This window comes from Plectropomus leopardus, chromosome 17 (assembly GCF_008729295.1).
Source record: "Plectropomus leopardus isolate mb chromosome 17, YSFRI_Pleo_2.0, whole genome shotgun sequence".
Taxonomy (NCBI): domain Eukaryota; kingdom Metazoa; phylum Chordata; class Actinopteri; order Perciformes; family Serranidae; genus Plectropomus; species Plectropomus leopardus.
Genome location: NC_056479.1, coordinates 20,640,463 through 20,660,857, shown reverse-complemented (window position 1 = coordinate 20,660,857; position 20,395 = coordinate 20,640,463). Strand labels below are relative to the sequence as shown.

Genomic DNA, 20,395 nt, shown 5'->3' with positions numbered 1-20,395 from the left:
GGCTATTTTCTGCCATTGCTGCACAGAGGGTCATTTAATTAGAATCATCTTTATTGGCCAAGTATGTGTAGATATATAAGGTATTTGACTCAGTGTACCTATACAGAAAAATACATAGCAAGTATGAACAAGGACAGTGAAGCTGGACATATAAAGGTGAAGAATACACAGGACTTTTATGTTCACAAATATGTGAAAAATATACACTTAAGGCTGGATTACTAAATAGGCCTACAGGCAATGGGCTTGGGGGCCCAGCGTGTCAGGGGCCCCTCAGTTTTGCCAACAAATTGTCACTTGAAGAGACATGTATTAACCAGAGAGAGACTCAATATCACCACAAAGAGGTGCAAAACATTTGCAAAGACATACAGAGAGACTTACAAAGGATAAATGTTTGAAAATGTTTCAAAAACAAAACAAAATGAGGTTAAATGGTTTTAATGTTGGTTTTCTTTGTCAAATTTTGGGGGGGGGGGGGGCCTCTGCATGTCAGTGCCCAGGGGCCCACTGTCCCTAATCCTCCCATGTATACTAAAGACTAGATATAAACAAATATTCCCTAACTAACAATAAACTGAAAATACACCTGTATATACCTGCACTTGTAGGCTATGTTGAAAAGCATAAAAAATAGTGCAAAGAAATCAACACTGAATAGAGTATGTGCACGTGTGTCTGTATTTACAGGATTTTTTTTATGAAAGAGACAATGCATTTTGATATTTACATGTTAAAAAATATATAACTCTGTCTCGTTATTGCAGACTGGATGAGTTTGATTAAAACGTTGTGATATTGTTACTTCCGCGGCCCTGATGGTGGCGCCAAGTCGCAGCATCACCGGGAAAAAAAGAAAATGCTGGTGGTAAAAGTAAAGCCATGAAAGTGAGTAAAAATCACAAGGAGAAGACTGTGACGTCACAGCGTGGACGTTCGTCTGTACGACGCATGCGCAATGCTCCACTGTGACTGTTCTCGTAGAATGTTGTACACGCACAACGCGCGTGCGCCGGAGTAAACAATGTCGTCGCTGTCCGCTCCTTGTTTCGTTTCTGGGCAACATCTGAACAAAGGCCTGCCCCTTTTCATGAGGATTTCTCTGCCGCCATCGTTACTTTACGTGTAATCACGATTACTAAATCGGATTACGATACTTTTATTATATTTCCAGACGTCGATAACAGCGGAGATCATGTCCGAATTGGATGTTGATCACCATGAAAGCAGCGGTGAGACCAAATCGGCCATGCATACTTGGCGTTATCGCCACCATTTCACGTACAAGGCAGATCAAGGAAAAAATATCATCGTCCAGTGTAATCTATGTCTGCCGAGGGTCAATCTGCTCTCCACGTCGAAAACCTCCACATCAAACCTAAAGAAGCATTTAGACGTAAGTTACTCAAAGTAATCTCCCAGCGATGACTTCACGTACACGTCAGTTTAATATTTGAAAGAGTCAATGAATGAATAGCTGTCCTCGTGATTAATAACGTTACATTGTAGCTGCATGTTGATTACCAACTCGTGGCGCTGGAGGCTCTTTTTGTTCAACTTTGCAGGAAAAAACAAACATTTTACACGTGTCCTTTAGAGTTTTGTCATTGCATGTGAAGTTTAGAAACTAGTGGAAACTCAGATCATGCATGTGGCACACCTCCAGCAACTAACATGAAGCCTTGATGGCGTTTTGTCTTGCAGAGAACACACTTGGGCTGTGAAGCCAGGCCTGATGTCAAGAGGGGGAGAAAGAAAGAAGAGCACAACGGAGAGGAGAGTAGGCACTGCCAGCTCAAAAAGCTCAAAGCCGAAATCATCTCCAAATGCATGACCCAAGCCAAGATCGAAGAGCTGATTTTCAACTTCATAGTGGAGGATTGCCAGTCGTTTTATGTGCTGGAGCAGCCTGGATTCAAGAAGTTGATTTCAGGCTTAACTGAAGGGTTAAAGTCTATGGACAGAGTCACGTTGTTCACAAAGGTGGACCAGGGTTTCTCCAGGATGCGGGAGGAGCTGATGGCGAAACTCAGCAGCATCCAGTATGTGTGCACCACGGCGGACATCTGGACCGCTAACAACAGGAGCTTCTTCGGGATGACCTGTCACTGGATTGACAAACACTCTCTGGAGAGGAAATCCGCCGCTCTGGGGTTCGCGCGGCTGCAGGGCAGAATCACGCACGACACCATCGCCGGGCGGATACATGACATCCACGTGGCGTACAATATCGAGAGTAAAGTTCAGACCACGGTCACAGATAACGGCAGTCCCTTCATCAGCGTGTTCAAAGAGTTCGCAATGGACAGCCAGGAAAGTGACGACGACATCGGGTTCTACGAGAACGTAAGCGCAGTCCTGGAGGGCGAGCCGGAGCAGGACATGCTCCTGTTTCTGCCCACCGTTCAGCGCTGTGCGTCACACACCCTGGAGCTGATCGTCACAGAGGACTTTTGGCAGGCTGTGTCGCAGGGGCCCATGTGCCAGCTGCATTATAGCACAATGGCGAAGGTCTACGCCATCTGGAGCAAATGCCACCATCTTCAGGTCGGCATGGATGCGGCAGAGGAGATCGGAAAGATGGCGCTTGTTGTGCCCGCCGTCATACGCTGGAACGTGGAGTACTGCGCTGTACAAAAGATCGTCTCTCTCACCGAGCGGGAGCTGACGGAGCTGTGTGCTCGCCTGGAGGTCCCGCGGTTGCAGCCGGAGGAGATGGCGTTCCTGAAAGAATACGTGACCGTGTTCCACCCGCTCGCTTTTGCACTTGAACTTTTCCAAGCGGAGCAGAAGTGCTACCTGGGTCTGGTCATCCCAACCGTTCTCAGTCTGAAGAACAAGCTAAATGAGCAGAAAGACGTGGCAAATTACTTCGGCGATGTCATCAACGCCATTGTAGTGGCTATTGACGTGCGGTTCCAGGAGCTGTTCGCCAGCACAGAAGCGAAGATTGCTACCGCGACGACTCCTCAGTTCCGTTTGTGGTGGATGGCGGCCTCTGACAGGGAGGAGATGTGCTCCCTGCTGGCTACAGAGGCGTCCCAGATGGATCCCTGCAACGTGACCGAGGCGAACACAAGCCGGAATCTGTCGACCATAGAATCTGAAGACGACTTCTTCAGCTACGGGTCCGTGAAGCCCGCCATTCAGATACAGCAACGGGGGGCGATGGAGGAGGTCCGCAAGTACGTGGAGGGGACGGGGAAGAGCCTAGAATGCCTTCAGGACTTCCCTAGAATGAAGCAGCTTTTCCTCAAATACAACACGACGCTGCCATCCACGGCCCCCGTCCAGCGCCTCTTCAGTCAGAAAGGCAACCTGGTGACCTCACAGAGAAACTTTCTGACCGACGACTACTTCGAGCGCATTCAGCTTTTGAGATACAACAGTAACGTGTGCACTTTGGTCACCGAGTGAAGAGCGGTGACCCCTTTTTCTCGCAGCCTTTTAATTGATGCAGAATCAAACCATGTTGTGCTAAAAAATCATCACAGAAAAACCCTGAGTGATATCTCATTTCAGACAATTTAGCCCGGATGTGTTTTCTAATATTCCTCCCTTATCTGTTTTGATAGGCATAGCGTATATGTCCACCCCTGAATGGCCTGATGAAAACATCAAATTGACAATCATGGACGCTGACATTCACGGACTGAATATACTGACAAAAGCATCCTTCTATCTGTGCTATTGCTGTGATTTGAAGTAGCCACGGGGTTAAACTTAAGTGATTTTGTCATTCAGTTAGTTTTTTTCTACAGGTGCTCAGTGAGAACGCATCTCCTGTCTGTATGTTTTATATCATATATAAAGAGACAAGGAAAGAGCCCCTTTTTTTTTTTTTGTTTTGTGTCTTTTTTGCACAAAAAAAGCAATTGGATTATTGGATCAGTGCAGTGGTGGGAGAAGTATTCAGAGCCTTTCCTTAAGTAAAAGTACTAATACCAATAATATATACCAATATAATATATAGATAAAAGAAAGTAAGTACATTAAGGAAAATGTACTTAAAGTATGAAAAGCAAATGGATCGAATTCAGAAAAATCTAAAAAAAAAAAAATTTAAAAAAAAATCAGAATTATTTAAAAAAAAGAAAATGACTGAAATGTTTGTTTAAATAATTACCAAATAACCCAATTCAGAAAAAATCTCAAAGCTTTTCAAAAAAAAGAGGAAAAAAAAGAAAATGACTTGAATGTTTATCAAAATAGTTGTGGATTAATTTTCTGTCAATCAGCTAATTTATTAAGCAATTAATCATTTCAGCTGTACTTACATAAAGTATTTGGTGCTTTTAATGCAAAAATCTTAATGTATTATGCAATTAGTAACTAAAATTTCCAGATTAATGAAATAAAGTACTTATTACAATATTTCCCTCTGAAATGTCGCAGAGTAAAATTACCAAGTGGCATAAAAACAAAATACTAAAGTTAAGTGCAAGTACTTGAAAATGTGTACCAAAGTACAGTACTTGAGTAAATGTATTAGTTACATTCCACTCCTGGATTAGTGCCGGGTTGGGACCGGCTGCCTTATCTGCATGCAGTAAAGTGCATCAGCAGATACTGATTACTGTTTCAAAGGAGCCCGGGAGTGTTTGTGTGTGAGGGAGCGCACAAACGCCCAAAAATTCCCGAGTGTATTCCTCGCCACGCGCCCAGATGTCAGTTAGGAGCTTTAGTCTTGTCAGACAGCTGCCTGGAGACCAACAGGAGGCTGTCAGCGAACACAAACACACACTCACAGCCAGGCTGTGTGTGGACCCGAGCTGTCGAAAACATGACACTTCTGAGGATGCAAAACCAACCCAGAGAGACTAGGAAGCGCCGTGGGATTTGCTTTTTCTTCTTTTCAGCATCATTGCATGTATGAATCTGTATTTTCTAACTATCTGTCTTTCTTTGACTTCGTCTGCAGAAGCCACAAAGATTACGGCACAAAGATTACGGCAGAGATATGAAACTCCCCAGCTGTGGACCGCTGTGAAACTGCCCTCACTGCTCCACGGGCTCTTCTGCTCCAGAGAGAGACGAGGTTTTGGGATTCACTTCACAACTCATCAGCTGATAAGGAGAAAACACAGTTTGAAACACTGGTTGCAGAGAAAAGGCACATAAGTGTGTAGCTAAAGGACTGTTGCAGATACACGACACAGTTCAAGTTCAAAACTGAGTCATGATTTTAGATAAAAATTACAAAATGCTAAACTTGCGAAAATAAAGATAGCGGATAAATAAAGCTGCAATTATTTAACACATGTTCAGAAACAGATCACTAAATGCCAGTGCAAGAACATTTACCCAAGTAATCTAAGTACTTGAGTAAATGTACTTGAGTCTTCTTGAGTCTTTCATCCCACGTTGTACTTTTACTCCACTATATTTCAGAGGGAAATATTGTGGTTCGCTCCATTTATCTACAGGGTTTATTAATTAAACCACCCAATAGTTTATACAAGTACTGCTGAAATGATTAGTTGATAAATTAATTAGTTGATAAATTAATTAGCTGATTGACAATTATTGATAATTATTCATGGTTTTTTTTTCTTGTTCTTTTAATAGCTTTGAGTTTTTGGGGGGTGTTTTTTCTGATATGGATAAATTGGCAATTATTTTAACAAAATCTAAAAAAAAATGTTTTGATCATTTTGTTTTTAATACTTAAAGTATATTTATCTGATTATACTTAGTTTTATTTAAGTGACAATTTTGAGAGTATTTGTGTGTTAGACCTTTTTCACTGCAGACATTTTGACACGGAAAATCACAGCTGTATTTAATAACATTAATTATATAATAATTATAACTGCATTTCACTTAGATGCCCCGGTGTCGTCTCTGCTGGCTCACTGGAATACTTCACTGTGACACCACTGTGAACCGAGTCCTCGTTAATGTTATCGGTTTCACCTGTGCTCCTCCTGAAGGTGTCTGCTGCGAAAAAGGTCCACGAAATCCTAAAATGTGATAGTAAGCTGTCATGCACCTAATCAAGGGGAAACCTGGACAAACATGAATTGGGGGCTTGTCCGTTTTTTATATTATCCATTGTCATCGTGTCGGGTAAGTTTGATTATTTTTTTCTTCTTAATATGCTTTTCTGGTTTTTTTTTGGTTTTTTTTGTAGTGGTGGCAAAATTTAAATTGGAGGATTTCACTACTAATCCAAACATAGACAAACTAGATTAATGTAAAAAAAAAAAAAAAAAAAGTAAATAATAATAATAAAACAAAAAGGCTTATCTGGTCTTGGTTGTAAACTTTTTTGATGCGCATGCGCCTCTAACTACAAAGACAAAAGAGTCAACACTTAAAAACCCGGATCAGCATCAGTTTTCTTGCACAGCATTCAGATGCCTTTTGCAGGTATTTAAGCCTTTGAAACATGAGTTTTCAAAAACATGGAATAAAGACGATCAGCAACTTCAGCATGAGAAGTCCAGCAAAATGCAAACAAAAAATTTGATCAAACATGACAAGAAAATCACCTAAAACTTGTCTTGAAAAAGAGTGAGACTTTCATTAGAAAACTATCAAATGACTAAAACAAATCATAAATGTATTTTTAATTATTATAATTATATATTTAAAAATAGATTACAGAAAAAGCTTATTATTAGTATTAGTATTAGTATTATTATTATTGAATATCTTAAATATCTTTCCTGCAGATCAAGGAGATGGAGGTTCAGTTGTAATCATAAGAAAGTTTCCATTATTATAGAAAATAGGTTCACATTACAAAACATGCTTTTGGTGCCCTTCTCTTTCTTGTAAAGTCTATAAGCTACATTATGAAAAATGGACTGATTCCTTTAGGGGGAAAAAAAATCCTTATCTGATGTCCTTAAAGGGCTCCACTGTATATCGTGAACCAGTTTTATGTAATACTGGCACAGTTATTGCATGTTTACAGTTGTAAGAGAAAGTAATTTGGATGCATACCAGGAGGTGTTTCGGTTTTGGTGTAGGGGGTTTGTTCCCAGGTGAAAGTCTATGGTGTATAAATGTGTGGTGCCATTTGTCTGTATGGATTTTACCTGAGATTCCTCAGTCAGTCAGGCTTCCCTTAAATTAGTTGCAGCCAAAGAAATACACTTTACAGGGCATTTTATTGTTGAAAAATAAAGTTGTCACTTCTTAATAGAGAATATCCTAAAGAATGGATAGCATTTTTCGTGACTTACTGGCTGACAAATATGCCGATACCAAAACTTCTGAGATGAGCTGATATCGGATATCGGATATCAGGCTCTTAATATGAAAGTTTGACTTAAAACTGCAAGCTTAGTATTCATCAGTTTAAGTAGTAAAATTTTAATCAGGGTTCCCACACATTTTTACAAATGAATTTTCAAAACTTTTTACCTATTTTTCATGACTTTATGCAAGCAGTTTAAAATGGCCTATATAGTATTATAATATATAATATATAATTAAAGGTATTTTATGAAAAAACAAATTGCTAGCACTTATTATCTTATAGGGATGTCCTATGCTATAAAGCCCTCTGAGATAAATTGTGATTTGTGATAATGGGCGTCATAAATAAAATTGATTGCATTAATCTTAATGCACAGGTTAGACATTCCTGCTGCCAACTAGCTGCAAATGCCGATAGATCAGACTGGCACATACGGGTACTTCACAAAACGTCAAGGCTGCAGCCCTTTTTTTGGAGAATATAAAACTGAAGATCCAATAATGCTGCTGTAATGCCGCCAAGCACTAGATATTTCTACTAGTGAATGTATTCTGCATGTTAGACAAATATGGGGATTTTTATGAACATATTTTAAGCATTGGTTAAAGCAACATAAATTCAAAACATTTTGTTAATTCCAAGCCATTTCCAGGCCTGGAAAAGATTTTCTGATTTCATAACTTTTCCAGGAATTTCATGACCCTGGGAACCCTGTTATTAGAAGATTTAGTGATTAGCTCATGATAATTCCCAAACCATAATGTGTGCTTACACTTCTGTCCTCACTGTGTTATTGTGCCTGTAGGCTGCAGTCATCCAAAAACCCTCCAACATGCAGGTGGAGCAGAGATTTTCCTAAAAAGTGAGTTATGTGTTTATCAGAAGAATCACCCATCAAGTGTTTGAGGTGCGGCTCTGTGTGACTCTGGACATCGATCAGCAGGTGAATGAACTTAATGAGCAGCAACATTATCATCAGTTTATAAATGACAGTCCTGCCACCTGTTGGTCACAGAGGTGCACTTCAGCGGACGCCACGTGTTACTCGAGGAAATTTGTTGTTGAAGTGAACACAGTTGAATAAAACAAACCCAAGGTCCCAGATTCAAAGTTTGATCCAAAGTGGAAATTTTAATGATTTCAGAAAAACAAATGGTGCAAAGTATTACTAGTGAAAACACACAGTAATACTGGTCATCACCGCACATAACCACACATTTAGAACAGGATCATGTTAGGCACAAAGTGGGTGGAAGGTGTACAGTATGTGTTACTTCTGTCAGTACTTTGATTGACTCCATCACCGAGCCCTCGTCTTCACAGTCCTCTCATGCTTCCTCCCTTTTAAAGATAGCCTTAGAATATACAAAAGCAGCATGGCGGAGACAAATACTCTTAAATTATTTTAACTGTCGACCATATTGCTTCTACTGAGTCTTTGTCAGTGCGGTGATATATTACAGTAAGGAGGGAAGCATTAGAGGGTGTTTTAGACACGGCTGGGACATTTTAATATTCTAATGCCCTTCTCTCACTTTGCTTGTGTTAAGACACCTGCTGGTGTCTGGTCCCGGGGCGGCCCCAGTCACTGCAGAAAAAGCTTGGCAGGACTGAAGTGTCCCAGGTTCTCACAGGACTTGATCCAGCGTTGGACATTAGTGGGAGTAGAGGAGGCAGAGCCACTTTGCAGCACGCAGCAGTAACAGGCGATGTCGGCCAGAGAGAACTCTGCCCCGGCCAGCCAGGGGCTGCGGCCCAGAGCGGAGTTAAGGGCCCGTAGGACGGCAGCTCGCTCCTTGGCGCTGCCCTCTGCCAGCTGGTAGAAAGCTGTGTCCACCCAGCTGTCCACCAGTGTGGCGGGAGCAGGGTCAGTGGGGTAGGGAGACAGCAGCTTGAAGAGGAAGCGCGCCACGTTGGCCTCACCCTCAATGGGACACATGTTCTGGACGCTGAACTTCATCTGCAGTTTGGGAACTGTGAATTGGGCAAAAAGATAAACATGTTTTATGGAGGGCAAAAGCACTGACAGTATCCAGATCATGTCAATATGTCAATTACTGTTAACGTAAACCCAAAGCTTGTGATGGTTAGGAATTAAAGACACTGACACTTAAAAGATTTACAGTGCAGGATTTCCCAAAAAAAAAAAAAAAAAACAACGTACAGACTCATACAGATCCTTTTTAATCATCACTTACGATCTGCTAAGAGTATGTCGGGGGAATATTTTTCTGCCAAGACTTTGCCCTTTTTCTATATTATCTTGTATATTTGGGACAGTTGTGGGTGTGTACTATAAAAAGGTAGCAAGCAGGTGCCAGCCAGTAAGCAGCAGGCATCCGAGAGGCACTGCGTTGAAAAATACAAATATAGCGAGGCGAAATGCCGATCGAGAGCGGCTTGGCTTTTCCTCCTCCATTTGCTGGTGAGTGTGTTTATGAACGGTCACCGACAATCCTGCATAATGGAGGTTAAAACGTGTATGATTGTATGTGATTAAAAAAAAAAACGATTTATATTGGCCATGAAATGTACATAATATATTCCACTGTAAAAAGCTGAAACGTTTATTTCAGCTATTTTCAACTTTTCTGCTCAAGGTGCTCATCAGTGTCACTTTTGGCCGCGTGCATGCAGCCACGCTCCATGGGCGCTCCCAGCTGTTTTTCCAGATGCACTTCCGAGGCGTTTTTGAAGCAGTCATGCAGCAGTAAGCAGCAGTGATGCTTAACTTCTTGGCCCATGGGTCATAACTGGCCTGCTTCTGGCTGCCAGGTGGCCCGCCAAATATATTGTAATTAACAATGGAAATAAAGTAATTTACACTGAGATTTTTCTTGTACTTTTAACGATCCCAAACTGCATTAAAAAAGGAGGATCATCTTGACCCACTGACAGAGGTGCAGACTAAGCCCAGATGTCCTTAAAAGCTTGAAACTCCCTTATGTCCACCTGACCTGCAGGGCTACTGCGACTGGCTTTCCCTCCTTTATTCATTTTATCCGATAACTATTATTACTGTTTGTTTAGTTACTGACACAAGGAAAAGCAAGCTGAGTGTCCTTTTGCCCAAACACAAACTCCCTTTCTAACTGTGCCTTACCATCTTTCCATATGAGGGTGAAGCCCAGCTGGAACATCTGGCGGGCATAGCTGTCTGCGTGGCGAGGACCGAGGCAGGACAGGAGCTGTGGCGGCACACTGGTAACTGAAGAGTGGACATGGACGGTGGAGAGCACCCGATAGCGCTGACACAACACGCTGTGGAGCACCAGCAGGGTCAGGGGAGGCTGTGCCGGGTTGGCGTTGATGACGATGTCACGGAGAGCACCGAGGTCCTTGAGACATAAACAATATAACGGAGGTAAATAAACGCAGCACCCAAAATAAATAAAGCATTACAATATTTGTCTGCCGTAGCTGGGCTGATACAGCGTGCAGGCAGTAATCAGTCCACACCCTAGTTTATGCTTCGACAGAAATTCCAGTATGAGCAGGTTGTGCAGGTTAGTGTGGTATTTAAAACTTGTAATTGTTATGATGGGTGTGATCAGGAAATATTTACAGACTGGTACCGTCAGAGAAAATGGAGTCACTCAGGTACAAGAAATGCCACCTCATGAAAGCGATACATGGGCGCTTTTTTCAAAATTGATTGATGTTTACATTCACAATTTGAAGGTTATTGGAAACCCACCTACTGTCTCCACTTATTCTCATACCTGGATACAGGGTCCAACATGATTATCCGCGTTTCTCACCTTGCCCAGTAGTGTGTCCAGGTCTGTAACGCCTTTGAAGGTCGTGGAGCTGGGGCTTTGGGCGGAGAAGCTGCTGCTGACTGTCAGGTCCAGATCAGCATCTGGCGTGGTCACAGTCTTTGCCAGGCCCTCAACAGCTGCTTTCAGCTCGTACAGTTTTCTCATGATCTCATCCTGACGAGCCTCCAGAGCTTTGACTGCTGGGTCCACCTCGCCATTCTGGGAAGAGAGAGAAAGATCGATCAGTTTGCATAAAAACACAAATGGGAATTTGAAGGTTTGAGCATTCACAGTTTCATCATTTTGGGCACAAATCTGAAGCAGTTTTACAACTGAGTGTGAGCTACTTCTAACTGCCCTTGCACAGATAGAAGCGACAGGTATTGAGAACATATTTAACCTATCCCATTTTGGGATAAGCGGCAAGAAGATATTGCATAAAGATATTTTGAAGACAAGATTTTATGTATATTGTTGTTTCAGTTTTGTGCAATCAGATCAGGTAAGGTTATTAACTGTGCCACAATGTGTACACGTTACAGTACACTGCAGCTTTGGAGGACGCGTCCATATACAAACCCAGTTCCAAAAGAGTAAGTGTTTATTTAACAAAAAAAAGTAGTTTAACAGTATTAGCATCTTGCATTTGAACTGTCTTCAACTGAATATACGCCAAAGAGGATTTTAAAAAATCATTGCACTGTTTTTATTTACGTTTTACACAGCATCCCCGCTTTTTCAGAATTGATGTTGTAGCAGTAGCACACAGTAAAAATACACCATTACTACTAAATTCCTAGTAAAAATATTTCCCAGGATAAATGACATTTGCAAAATGTACACAATACAAGTATCAAAAGTATAAATACATTGTATTACTATTTCTGAATGCAAAATAGCGTGGATGAAGTGGAGCAAATCCTAATATTGTTGTAGTTTAGTTTATAATGCACCATATTCTAGTTAATTAAGTAGAATATATCCCTCTAACAAATGAAGTGGAGGTTGAGTACTAAGTTTTACGGTGCAACTACACTTTATGGTGCAGCTGCGTTTATTACAGTAAAATAAAATCCCTGCAGTGCACAGCTGGACAGGGTCTTTAGGTCCTCACTATCCTGATGTGCAGTTTGATGATTATTAATGACAATATCATCACACAAAGAAAACGATGGAGACTTTTCTACTCACTTATTTCTCGTGTAAAAAGCTTTATAGTTAATGATCAGAGGAGAGTAATTGTTGCATCAGCCAGAGCGAAGACTTTGCTGACAAGCTAACTTAGCTAGCATAGCTAAAGACAGCTAATGCTGATACACCGCGAGAGATGCGCACGTTATCACTGCGCGAGAAACAAAACGACAACAAGAAGAAGACAAAAATACAAGACTTACAAACTAACCAGCTGACATGAACAACAACCTTGTCGAAATGAAATCTGTTAACAGTTACCTGAAGCGCGTGCTCTGAGGTGCAGCTGTTCCCTTGCTGCGCGTGGACATTTGGTAACTTGTACATGCAGGTTGGTAAATCGGTCTGTATGTGACCCCCACTGATGGGCTTTACCTGGTACATGGGCATGGTGGAGGACAGTCAGAGACAAACAGTTAAAAACAAAAATCCCGGACACGGACGTCTTCTGGGTGATGTTGACAGGCAGCAGCAGCAGCGGCGGCGTCGGCGGCAGATACCGACGCTCCCGGGCACACAGGAAAGAGGCCGCAGTGACGTCACATCCGGAAAGAGTAAAACGTGTCGGTGAGCCTTTTAATTTTTTTTTTTTTTTTTTGGGAGGGGGTAGAAGTAGAGAAACTTTTCAATAATTGTTTTGATAATCATAAATGTGATGTTAAAAATACAATCAATTATGTCACGCGCCGTCACAAAATTATCAGACGATGCTGAAGTTAGCTTCAGATTCAGTTAAGGGAACAGGGGATTCTTAAAAAGTCTGAAAAGGTGGATTGGATTTATTTATATAAAAATAATGCCTTAATTGGTATTAAAATGTCTTAACCCTTTAGCACATGTGTTGCCATCAGTTTTCTTGTGCTGAGTTCAGATGCCTTTCACAAGTGTCTAAACTTCTGAAACCTTAGAAAATTGATTTGATTTATTTGGAAAAAATTGGGGGGGAAATGCAATGCGCTCCATTGGGGAAGTGTGCAAGTGTTCAATCTCTCAACAAGTTGGAATATTGCCACTATCACTATGATTTTTTTTTTTTAAAAAACAATCATATTACAAATTATACCAGTAGTAGGCGATGTGAATGATATGATATGGCAAACCCCTACACTATACTTAGATTTGTCAGATCTGGACAAAATTATCCCAGAGAGGCTAAAGGTTGATAAAACACAGTTTCAGATTTGTTAAGCATTTATCCTTTTTTTGAAAATGCAATGTGGTCTAGATGTGGAAAAATAGGCTATAGTTAAATCGTCCTTTTATGCATTTTCACAAATACAATATAGGTTTCACAAATCTGAAATTGTATTTTCATCAACTTTTAGCCTCTCTGGCACAATCTAGCCCAGATTTGACAAGTCTAAGGATAGTAGTTCTCGAGAGAGACCTGGTTTAATGTGATCAAGATGTGAATAAAGAGTGAAATCACCCCCTGTTTAGCCTTTACACATGGACTTAAAATATCTAACATGTGTTGATCACAGTAGGAGGTTAAACTATGTAACTTACTTTTCCTAAACTCTCCCCTGAACTGCTGAATCGAAAGCTACGAATCTGAAGCTAACTTCGTTGCCGTAGGTGTCATCAGATATTATCCCACGTGCGCTAGAGGACGCCACAGTATAATGTCCCATCTTTGTCAGCGGGAGGTCTGCGGAGGAGTTGGTCATACTGGTATGAACTTAATATCTAAACTGGCACAGACTGGTTTAATGGTGCAAAGTAATGTTTAATTTGTAAAGTTGTGAAATAATAAGCTTTGCATTCAGTGCTGAAAAGCAGTCCTTGCTTTTGCGTAACCCTTTGAAACCTGAGCAAACTGGTTTTATATCTTTACAAGAGCGTGGGGAGAAGGTTATGAGCAACTCAACAAGACAAGGCCCAAAAATTTGCAAGAATTTAAAAAAAGATTTAAAGTTACAAGAAAATGACCTGAAAATAACCCAAAAAAAGAAGATGACCCGAAGAAGGAGCTGACAATTTCTGTACCATAAATTTCAAATATAAAATTGTAATACAAATATTTTTTTCTAGAATTTTTTCTCTTTTTTTTAGTGATAATTCTCAAATAACCTCCCTCTGTAAAAACAAATCTGGTAATGTTCTTGTTACCGTTAATGATTTTTTTTTTTTTTGCAATTTAAGAGGCTTTTTTGGCATCTGAGCACAGCACAGGAAAACTGAAGTTGATCCAGGTTTCAAAGGGTTAAACAGTTTGTTTTGTTTTTTCATTCTTGGTGATGATCAAAATGGGTAAGTGCAGCATCCAAACTAAAAGCACTACTATATTTTACTGCTCTAACTAGGCTAATACAGCCTGCACAAACAGGCTGCACACAGTCACACTAATATGTGCTTGAAGAGAAATTACAATACAAGCAGGTTGTGCAGGTTAGTGTGGAAGGCGTATTTATAACTTCTAACGACAGTTATGATCGGTGTGATGAGGAAAACATCTACAGGCTGGTAAACACACAGAAAATGTAGTCAGAGTATGCTTGTTGCAAGAAACAGAGGGAGGCACACTGTCAGTCATCATGAAATGGGGTATAGAAAGAAGTTTGACATTCTTGCAGATTTCATCCTTCTTTTCCATTGCATTTGAATTATACATAGTCAATTTTCTGAATGCTATGCTTCCTCAACCACGCTTTCCTGATGTCAGCGATAACCACCATGTGAGTGCAATGCAAAGCTGCAGCAATGAGCTAGTCAGTGGAATACAGACAGGTTTGCTGCTATAATAATGCTCTAAATGTCACATATAGAAACATTTCATAGGTAATAAAATTGTATGTGTATGCGACTTTTCTGTAAACCTTGTACTTGAGCTTGAATGGGCACACTTGTGTGATTGTGTGATTATACAAGGGCTTTTTGATATTAAGTAGAGTCAGCAGTGTAGTCACTTTTAATACCTCGGCTTATTATATATTAATATAAGTGAAAGATAACTTAACATTTCAATTCACACATACATTTCCATCATGGCAGTGATGCTGCAGTGGAGTTGTGCATCGTGTGACTCATGCAGTCGGTCTGCTCTTTGTTTTCTTGTGTCTTGCCCGACGTAAACATCTCTGTGATCTCTTGGCCAAATAAATAAACAAAGCATTTCCGATCTGACTGCTCCAGTTCTACAGCAGTCAACCTTTTACACCGACCAAAATCAATTAGCTCAGTCTAGCCTGTGTTATTCAATCACAAGTGATCTTTTGATTAAATCAAACCTGGCAACACAATCCCATACCAGGAAGCAATTGAAGAGGCCGTGACCTCTCCTGATACGGTGCTCTCCTTTGACATGTCCTCTTGCAGTCTCCTTCTTCTCTGTCACCTCTCTGTCAGAGGATTCGGCTTAGTACTGTTTCACACTTGAACTGCATCCTGTCCTCTTCGGCTACAGAGGTTTAATGAAAATGCACGATTGAGTTTACCATTTCAACAGCTTGTTAACCCTGAATAATTCACTGTTTGCTGAAGTCTGGCAAGAGAGAGGGAAGAAGGAGTGGGGGGTGGGAGGGGGGTGCTGAGGCCGACCTGGCAGCTCTGCTGAGGTAATAGTCGGATCTGATGGCCGGAGTAAGACCTGAGATAGAAACTGAGACTACGGGGGAGCTGAAACCTGACAGTTCACAGTCGTTCTTTAAATCATGTAGGAACAAGGGACATGGAGTCTGTCAGGCAGCGGGTAACATGGGTGAAGGGTGGGGAGTGACATAGACCTTGTAGGTGCTGTCAGATACAGTCTTACACAGTCACTGACATAGATAATAAGTCTGTGAACTGATGTAATGAATACTTTGCTCTGAGTTGCTTAGGATCTGTGTTGTTGATGAGGTAGATGTACTGCCATGTAGATGGATTACTGAAAGGAAGTGAGTACACTCATCTATAAGTTCCATTGGCTTTTTGTTTGATAGGTCGTACAGCCAAAAAAAGAGGTGGTTATACTCCCTATACCTACTTATACCCTCCACTACACCACTGCTTTGGACCATTTAAATAAATAGTTGGACACACATTAGGTTTAGGAAAAAAAAACCAAAAAGCATCATGGTTTGGCTCAGCATTCATATGGGAGGTAAATAGCAGGTTCCCAGGTGAAAGTCCAGGACTTTTTGGACCCCTCCTGCCTGTCTTGTAAGGACTTTCCAGCTCCTTTTATTACCTGCAGCATTTCAAACAGCTTCCAGCGGTGTATCATACTGCTGCGTCAGGTACCATCCAGCAGCGTTTTAAACTGACGCCACCCTCCGACATATAATACCACAGAGAGAGTTGGCTTTTGGCGTTGGTGTCTGACGTCAAAATCACTGACTGAGCAGCAGTATTTGATGAGTACAGAATGAGAAGGGGCTGGCATAGCACAAGTGACTGAAAACAAGGCTCAGTCCAAAAAATCTGCTAATTCCAGGCACAAATTACCCATTTTATCTGGTTTGTTTTGCCCTTACAAAACTGTAGTGTAACTGTAGGTTTTTGGGGGTCTATTTTACAGGTGGGTTAGGGGCCAAACTATGTCTTTGCTGGAACTTTTAACTTACTGGAGTCTCCACTGGTTGCCTAGCAACAGCTAGTGCCAAGAAAAACTCCCCAAAAGGTCAAATGTTTGCTTTAAGCACATCTTATAAATTGTATCTGGTACACAGCTTCAGCGTAGTTACTGAATCTCACTGACTGAAAATTAATATCACAGTTAATCTGTTAAGATCCCCTGACTATGCCAATGGACAAATGTTTTTTAGGATGTCTAGATCTATGATTGCTTTTGCGTCCCCTTTTTTTAACAAGCATGGCCGACTGAGGCTAGGATGAAGAGTAAGGCACATTTTGATCTATTAATCATATTATTAGAGTACATAATTTGTGTTTAATCTGTTTTAACATAAACATGAGATGTCATATTACATATACATGTTAAAATATGAAATGAAAGATCTTTAGCTTTTTCTCAGGATTTTTTTTAAACTCATACACTGAAATGGACAAAGGATCCAAGTGTGAGGGAAATACTGTTTAAATAGGATCGTACTGTTCTCATTTGATTTCCTAATAATACAGTTAATTCATAATGCTCCCATGATGTATGTACACAGAATATTAAACTCAGATGGTTTAAAAAATACTGTTTTCTAGAGATACTTTAGAAAAATTAAGACATTTTGAACTGTGATGACAAAAACATTACAAACTGTACATGCAATGAGTTGTAAAGCATCACTTTTTTCACTGATATGAGTTAACCCTTCATGAAAACTAAAGTCCACATTCTCCATCCATTTGAATGGATATAAAAATTCAAAAAATATTTTAATAATTTAAAAAAATGTTGCTCATGATTCATGAGTGTGTTTAGAGTCAAAATTAACCATCACAGTACTTTTTTTATTTGGAACATAATTTGGTTCTGAATGGGTTCAGATGCATAGCTGAAGTGCATTAAAAAACACAGAAGAGTTTTGATGGGAAATATTCATATCATTGCACAGTTATTATTTAGTCTGTGGGTGTGCTGGAATTTGATGCTGTTGCTACTCGAGGCTTGGTGGTTTGACACTTATTTGTAAGCTTTATACTTATTTGTCATATAACCTGTAAATTATACCATTCAAAGCTGAAGTGCAAAAGAAAAAATGACAGTGGCGGACATAGTTGTAATGTTTTTGATGATACAGAGAAGTCATGTCTGAGTTTCTGAATGCATCATGGCTGTAATCCAAGCTTATGAAAGTTATTTTACTCTCTCTATGTATATACTTTGACATTTATGGATGCTGTAAGGTGTTTACCAACCAAACTCCACCTGGACACAAACATTATTTAGTTCCAGTTCAGTGGTCTAAGTTTGTTCTGGATAACTCTTACCATCTTATCTGATTGTGCCTTCTCATTTAGAAAAGTCTGCAAAGTACCAGTCTACCTCTCCACAACAGCCATTACTCAGTCTGAGGGTGAGTCAGCACATGTAACAGCTGTTCAGGGGTTTTAACAGGGTGTGGCAAACTTGCGTTAGTCTAGTGACACCTCAAACTATTAATAAGACCTCAATTAGCGGATATGTAAACTATAGGCTCAAGGCAGGGTGGAAATAGATTTCTAGAAATCGCCTTCCACGAACGCCCTGTGTGTATCAGGAGTGGCCATTGATATGTGCATGGCCCATCATTCATTAATGAAGGGAAGCTGCACGCAGACATCATATGTAGAGGCCCAGGACTAATGCTTGTTGGGGAACAGAGGCAGTGCTGTCATCCCCTGCATTATGGATAGAGTTCCTGCACAGAGCTCACAAAGCCCATTCACTCATCCTAACACGGCAGTTAAATCTTTTACGACGTTCCTCCCTGTTCAGACTATCAGGTAGCAACATCTCGGATACCTCCAGCCTCCAAAAAGACTGGGAACAAGTCATACTGTGATCAGTGTTTGTGCTAGCAGTCGCTGGATGCACAGCAGACGTCTAAATGGTTCAACTTCCCGTCACCTTGTTTGCTTGAACACTTCAGTTTGTTATCAGCTGAAGATGGGGTGCACATTAAAGTTTCACACAGACTTAATCAGTAAGGTGAGCCTGACACTCCTTTCTTGATATGAGTTTTTGGTGACAATGAAGCGAGGGCATCAATTATTGAAGTGCCAAGCAGACAAGCAGGCAAGGCCTATGTGTCCATCCTAAAGCGGCCATCCAAACGACCTGATGACACAGTGTCTGCAGGCGCACAAAAAGTTTCAAATGAAGTAAGGTTAAGTAAAAGTTAAGTTTGGTTAAGTTTGCCTGCATATTTTATTCCTTCTAATAGTTAATTCTTTGTTTGTTACCAAATGCTACGTATTAAAATTTCAAGGGGATTACTACTACTATTACTACCACTACTACTACTACTACTACTACTATTACTACTACTGCTGCTACTAAGACCTGTAGTGCTCAATTCATTATTCACTGAAAATGTTGAATTAAGAAACTTCACTGGTCTTATACCGAATATTTAAAGATAATGGGATAAGGAATACTCCTCATCAGCAAAATGTATGTATTTCTAATGGCACGGCGCCCTATTTCAGAAATTACTTTGATGTATACTGCTTGAAATGACAAATTGGGAAATGCTAGCTGTTAAGGAACTCAGCTTTGTGTGTTTCAATTGCTGTTTTAGCTCTTGACAAATGATAGAGCTATTGTTAAAACCTAAAAACAAACAAAAATAGTTTTCCTTTACCTGTAGTGTTACTTATCAGTCTAGATTGTTTTGGTGTAAGCTGCTGAGTGTTGGAGACATTGGCAGAAGAGATGTCTGCCTTCTTTTGAATATAATGTCACTAGATGGCACTCGGCTTGTGGTGCTCAAAGTGCCAAAAAATAATTTTAAAAAACTCAACAGCAATGTCTCTTTCCAGAAATCATGCACCGGTTACTCAAGATATTCTACAGAATTTGTTGTGAGCAGTTTTATGTGGGAACTATTTTCTTTCTATCTCTAACACTCTGCAACTCACACCAAAACAATCTAGATAAATAAAAAAAACACGACAGGTAGGAAGAAGAATATGTATTTTTGATTTGGGGGTGAACTGTCCCTTTAAAGACAATATTGTAAAAGAATCCCAAGACCTCCTTGATGTTCACCTTGCAGTCTGACAACCGCTGTTTGTCTTTTTCCTCACATTGTCAGTGTGCTCCAGGACTGTTGGACATAACTGTCCTGTCCGAGAGAAACAGCTATGGTATCTCTCTCTCTCTCTCTCTTTCTCTCTCTCTTTCTCTCTCTCTCTCTCTCTCTCTCTCTCTCTCTCTCTCTCTCTCTCTCTCCCTCCCTCCGCCCTTGAGTTCAGCTAATCTGCTTGTCACATTATCTTGTACCGCTGTCCCACCACAGCACATCCAGCAGTCAGCGTCGACCTGTTGGCTCACATTTCCTTCCTGTTCACCACTCACTTCTTTTGACCCGCAGGGGTCACGGCTTCATTGTGTGTCCCCCGGCTTGTGTTACCTACTGGCTTCCCCAACCTTGTCCTGCTTTCAGCTGCTTTCCCACCCCCCCACCCACCCTGCTCTCTCTCCTCCACCTCATGCCTGCAGAGACGAGGATGGGAAACTGATAAGAGCAGATATGGATACATGATGATCTAATTAGCATTGTGTCTCTCTGTGCATGTCCTAATGTTTTTGTCTTGATGGATGTAAATGGGTTTAATTAACTTTCTCTAGTTTGCATATACATGAAAAAGC

General features: G+C 40.7%; 2 protein-coding genes across 4 annotated transcripts; one reads left to right on the top strand and one right to left on the bottom strand.

Moving 5' to 3' along the window:
- The first annotated feature begins 1,091 nt into the window (after window positions 1-1,091).
- On the top strand, window positions 1,092-3,829 carry zgc:161969 (uncharacterized protein LOC569044 homolog). 2 transcript variants are annotated; one of them, XM_042505264.1, is made up of 2 exons: window positions 1,092-1,396; window positions 1,705-3,829. In XM_042505264.1, exons 1-2 carry the CDS (start codon window positions 1,196-1,198, stop codon window positions 3,415-3,417), a joined length of 1,914 nt encoding a protein of 637 aa, XP_042361198.1. In that variant the 5' UTR covers window positions 1,092-1,195; the 3' UTR covers window positions 3,418-3,829. The 2 variants fall into 2 exon arrangements, with proteins under 2 accessions (XP_042361198.1, XP_042361199.1); XM_042505265.1 differs by having other exon boundaries at window positions 1,177-1,232.
- A 4,485-nt stretch (window positions 3,830-8,314) lies between these two features.
- On the bottom strand, window positions 8,315-12,694 carry aimp2 (aminoacyl tRNA synthetase complex interacting multifunctional protein 2). Of its 2 annotated transcripts, none has more exons than XM_042505010.1 (4): window positions 12,424-12,694; window positions 10,972-11,190; window positions 10,314-10,548; window positions 8,315-9,184 (listed from the first exon to the last, which is right to left on the bottom strand). In XM_042505010.1, the coding sequence occupies exons 1-4, from the start codon at window positions 12,550-12,552 to the stop codon at window positions 8,796-8,798; spliced, it is 972 nt and encodes a 323-aa protein (XP_042360944.1). In that variant the 5' UTR covers window positions 12,553-12,694; the 3' UTR covers window positions 8,315-8,795. The 2 variants fall into 2 exon arrangements, with proteins under 2 accessions (XP_042360944.1, XP_042360945.1); XM_042505011.1 differs by having other exon boundaries at window positions 12,538-12,694.
- Window positions 12,695-20,395: the final 7,701 nt, after the last annotated feature.

Bases quoted from the DNA above. Each gene is read 5' to 3' on its own strand.
- zgc:161969 (XM_042505264.1), top strand. From the start codon at position 1,196: ATGTCCGAATTGGATGTTGATCACCATGAAAGCAGCGGTGAGACCAAA. The intron at 1,397-1,704 runs GTAAGTTACTCA...TTTGTCTTGCAG, and splicing joins ACCTAAAGAAGCATTTAGAC to AGAACACACTTGGGCTGTGA.
- aimp2 (XM_042505010.1), bottom strand. From the start codon at position 12,552: ATGCCCATGTACCAGGTAAAGCCCATCAGTGGGGGTCACATACAGACC. The intron at 10,549-10,971 runs GTGAGAAACGCG...TTATGTCTCAAG, and splicing joins TGGACACACTACTGGGCAAG to GACCTCGGTGCTCTCCGTGA. The intron at 9,185-10,313 runs GTAAGGCACAGT...CCCAATTCACAG, and splicing joins CACCCTCATATGGAAAGATG to TTCCCAAACTGCAGATGAAG.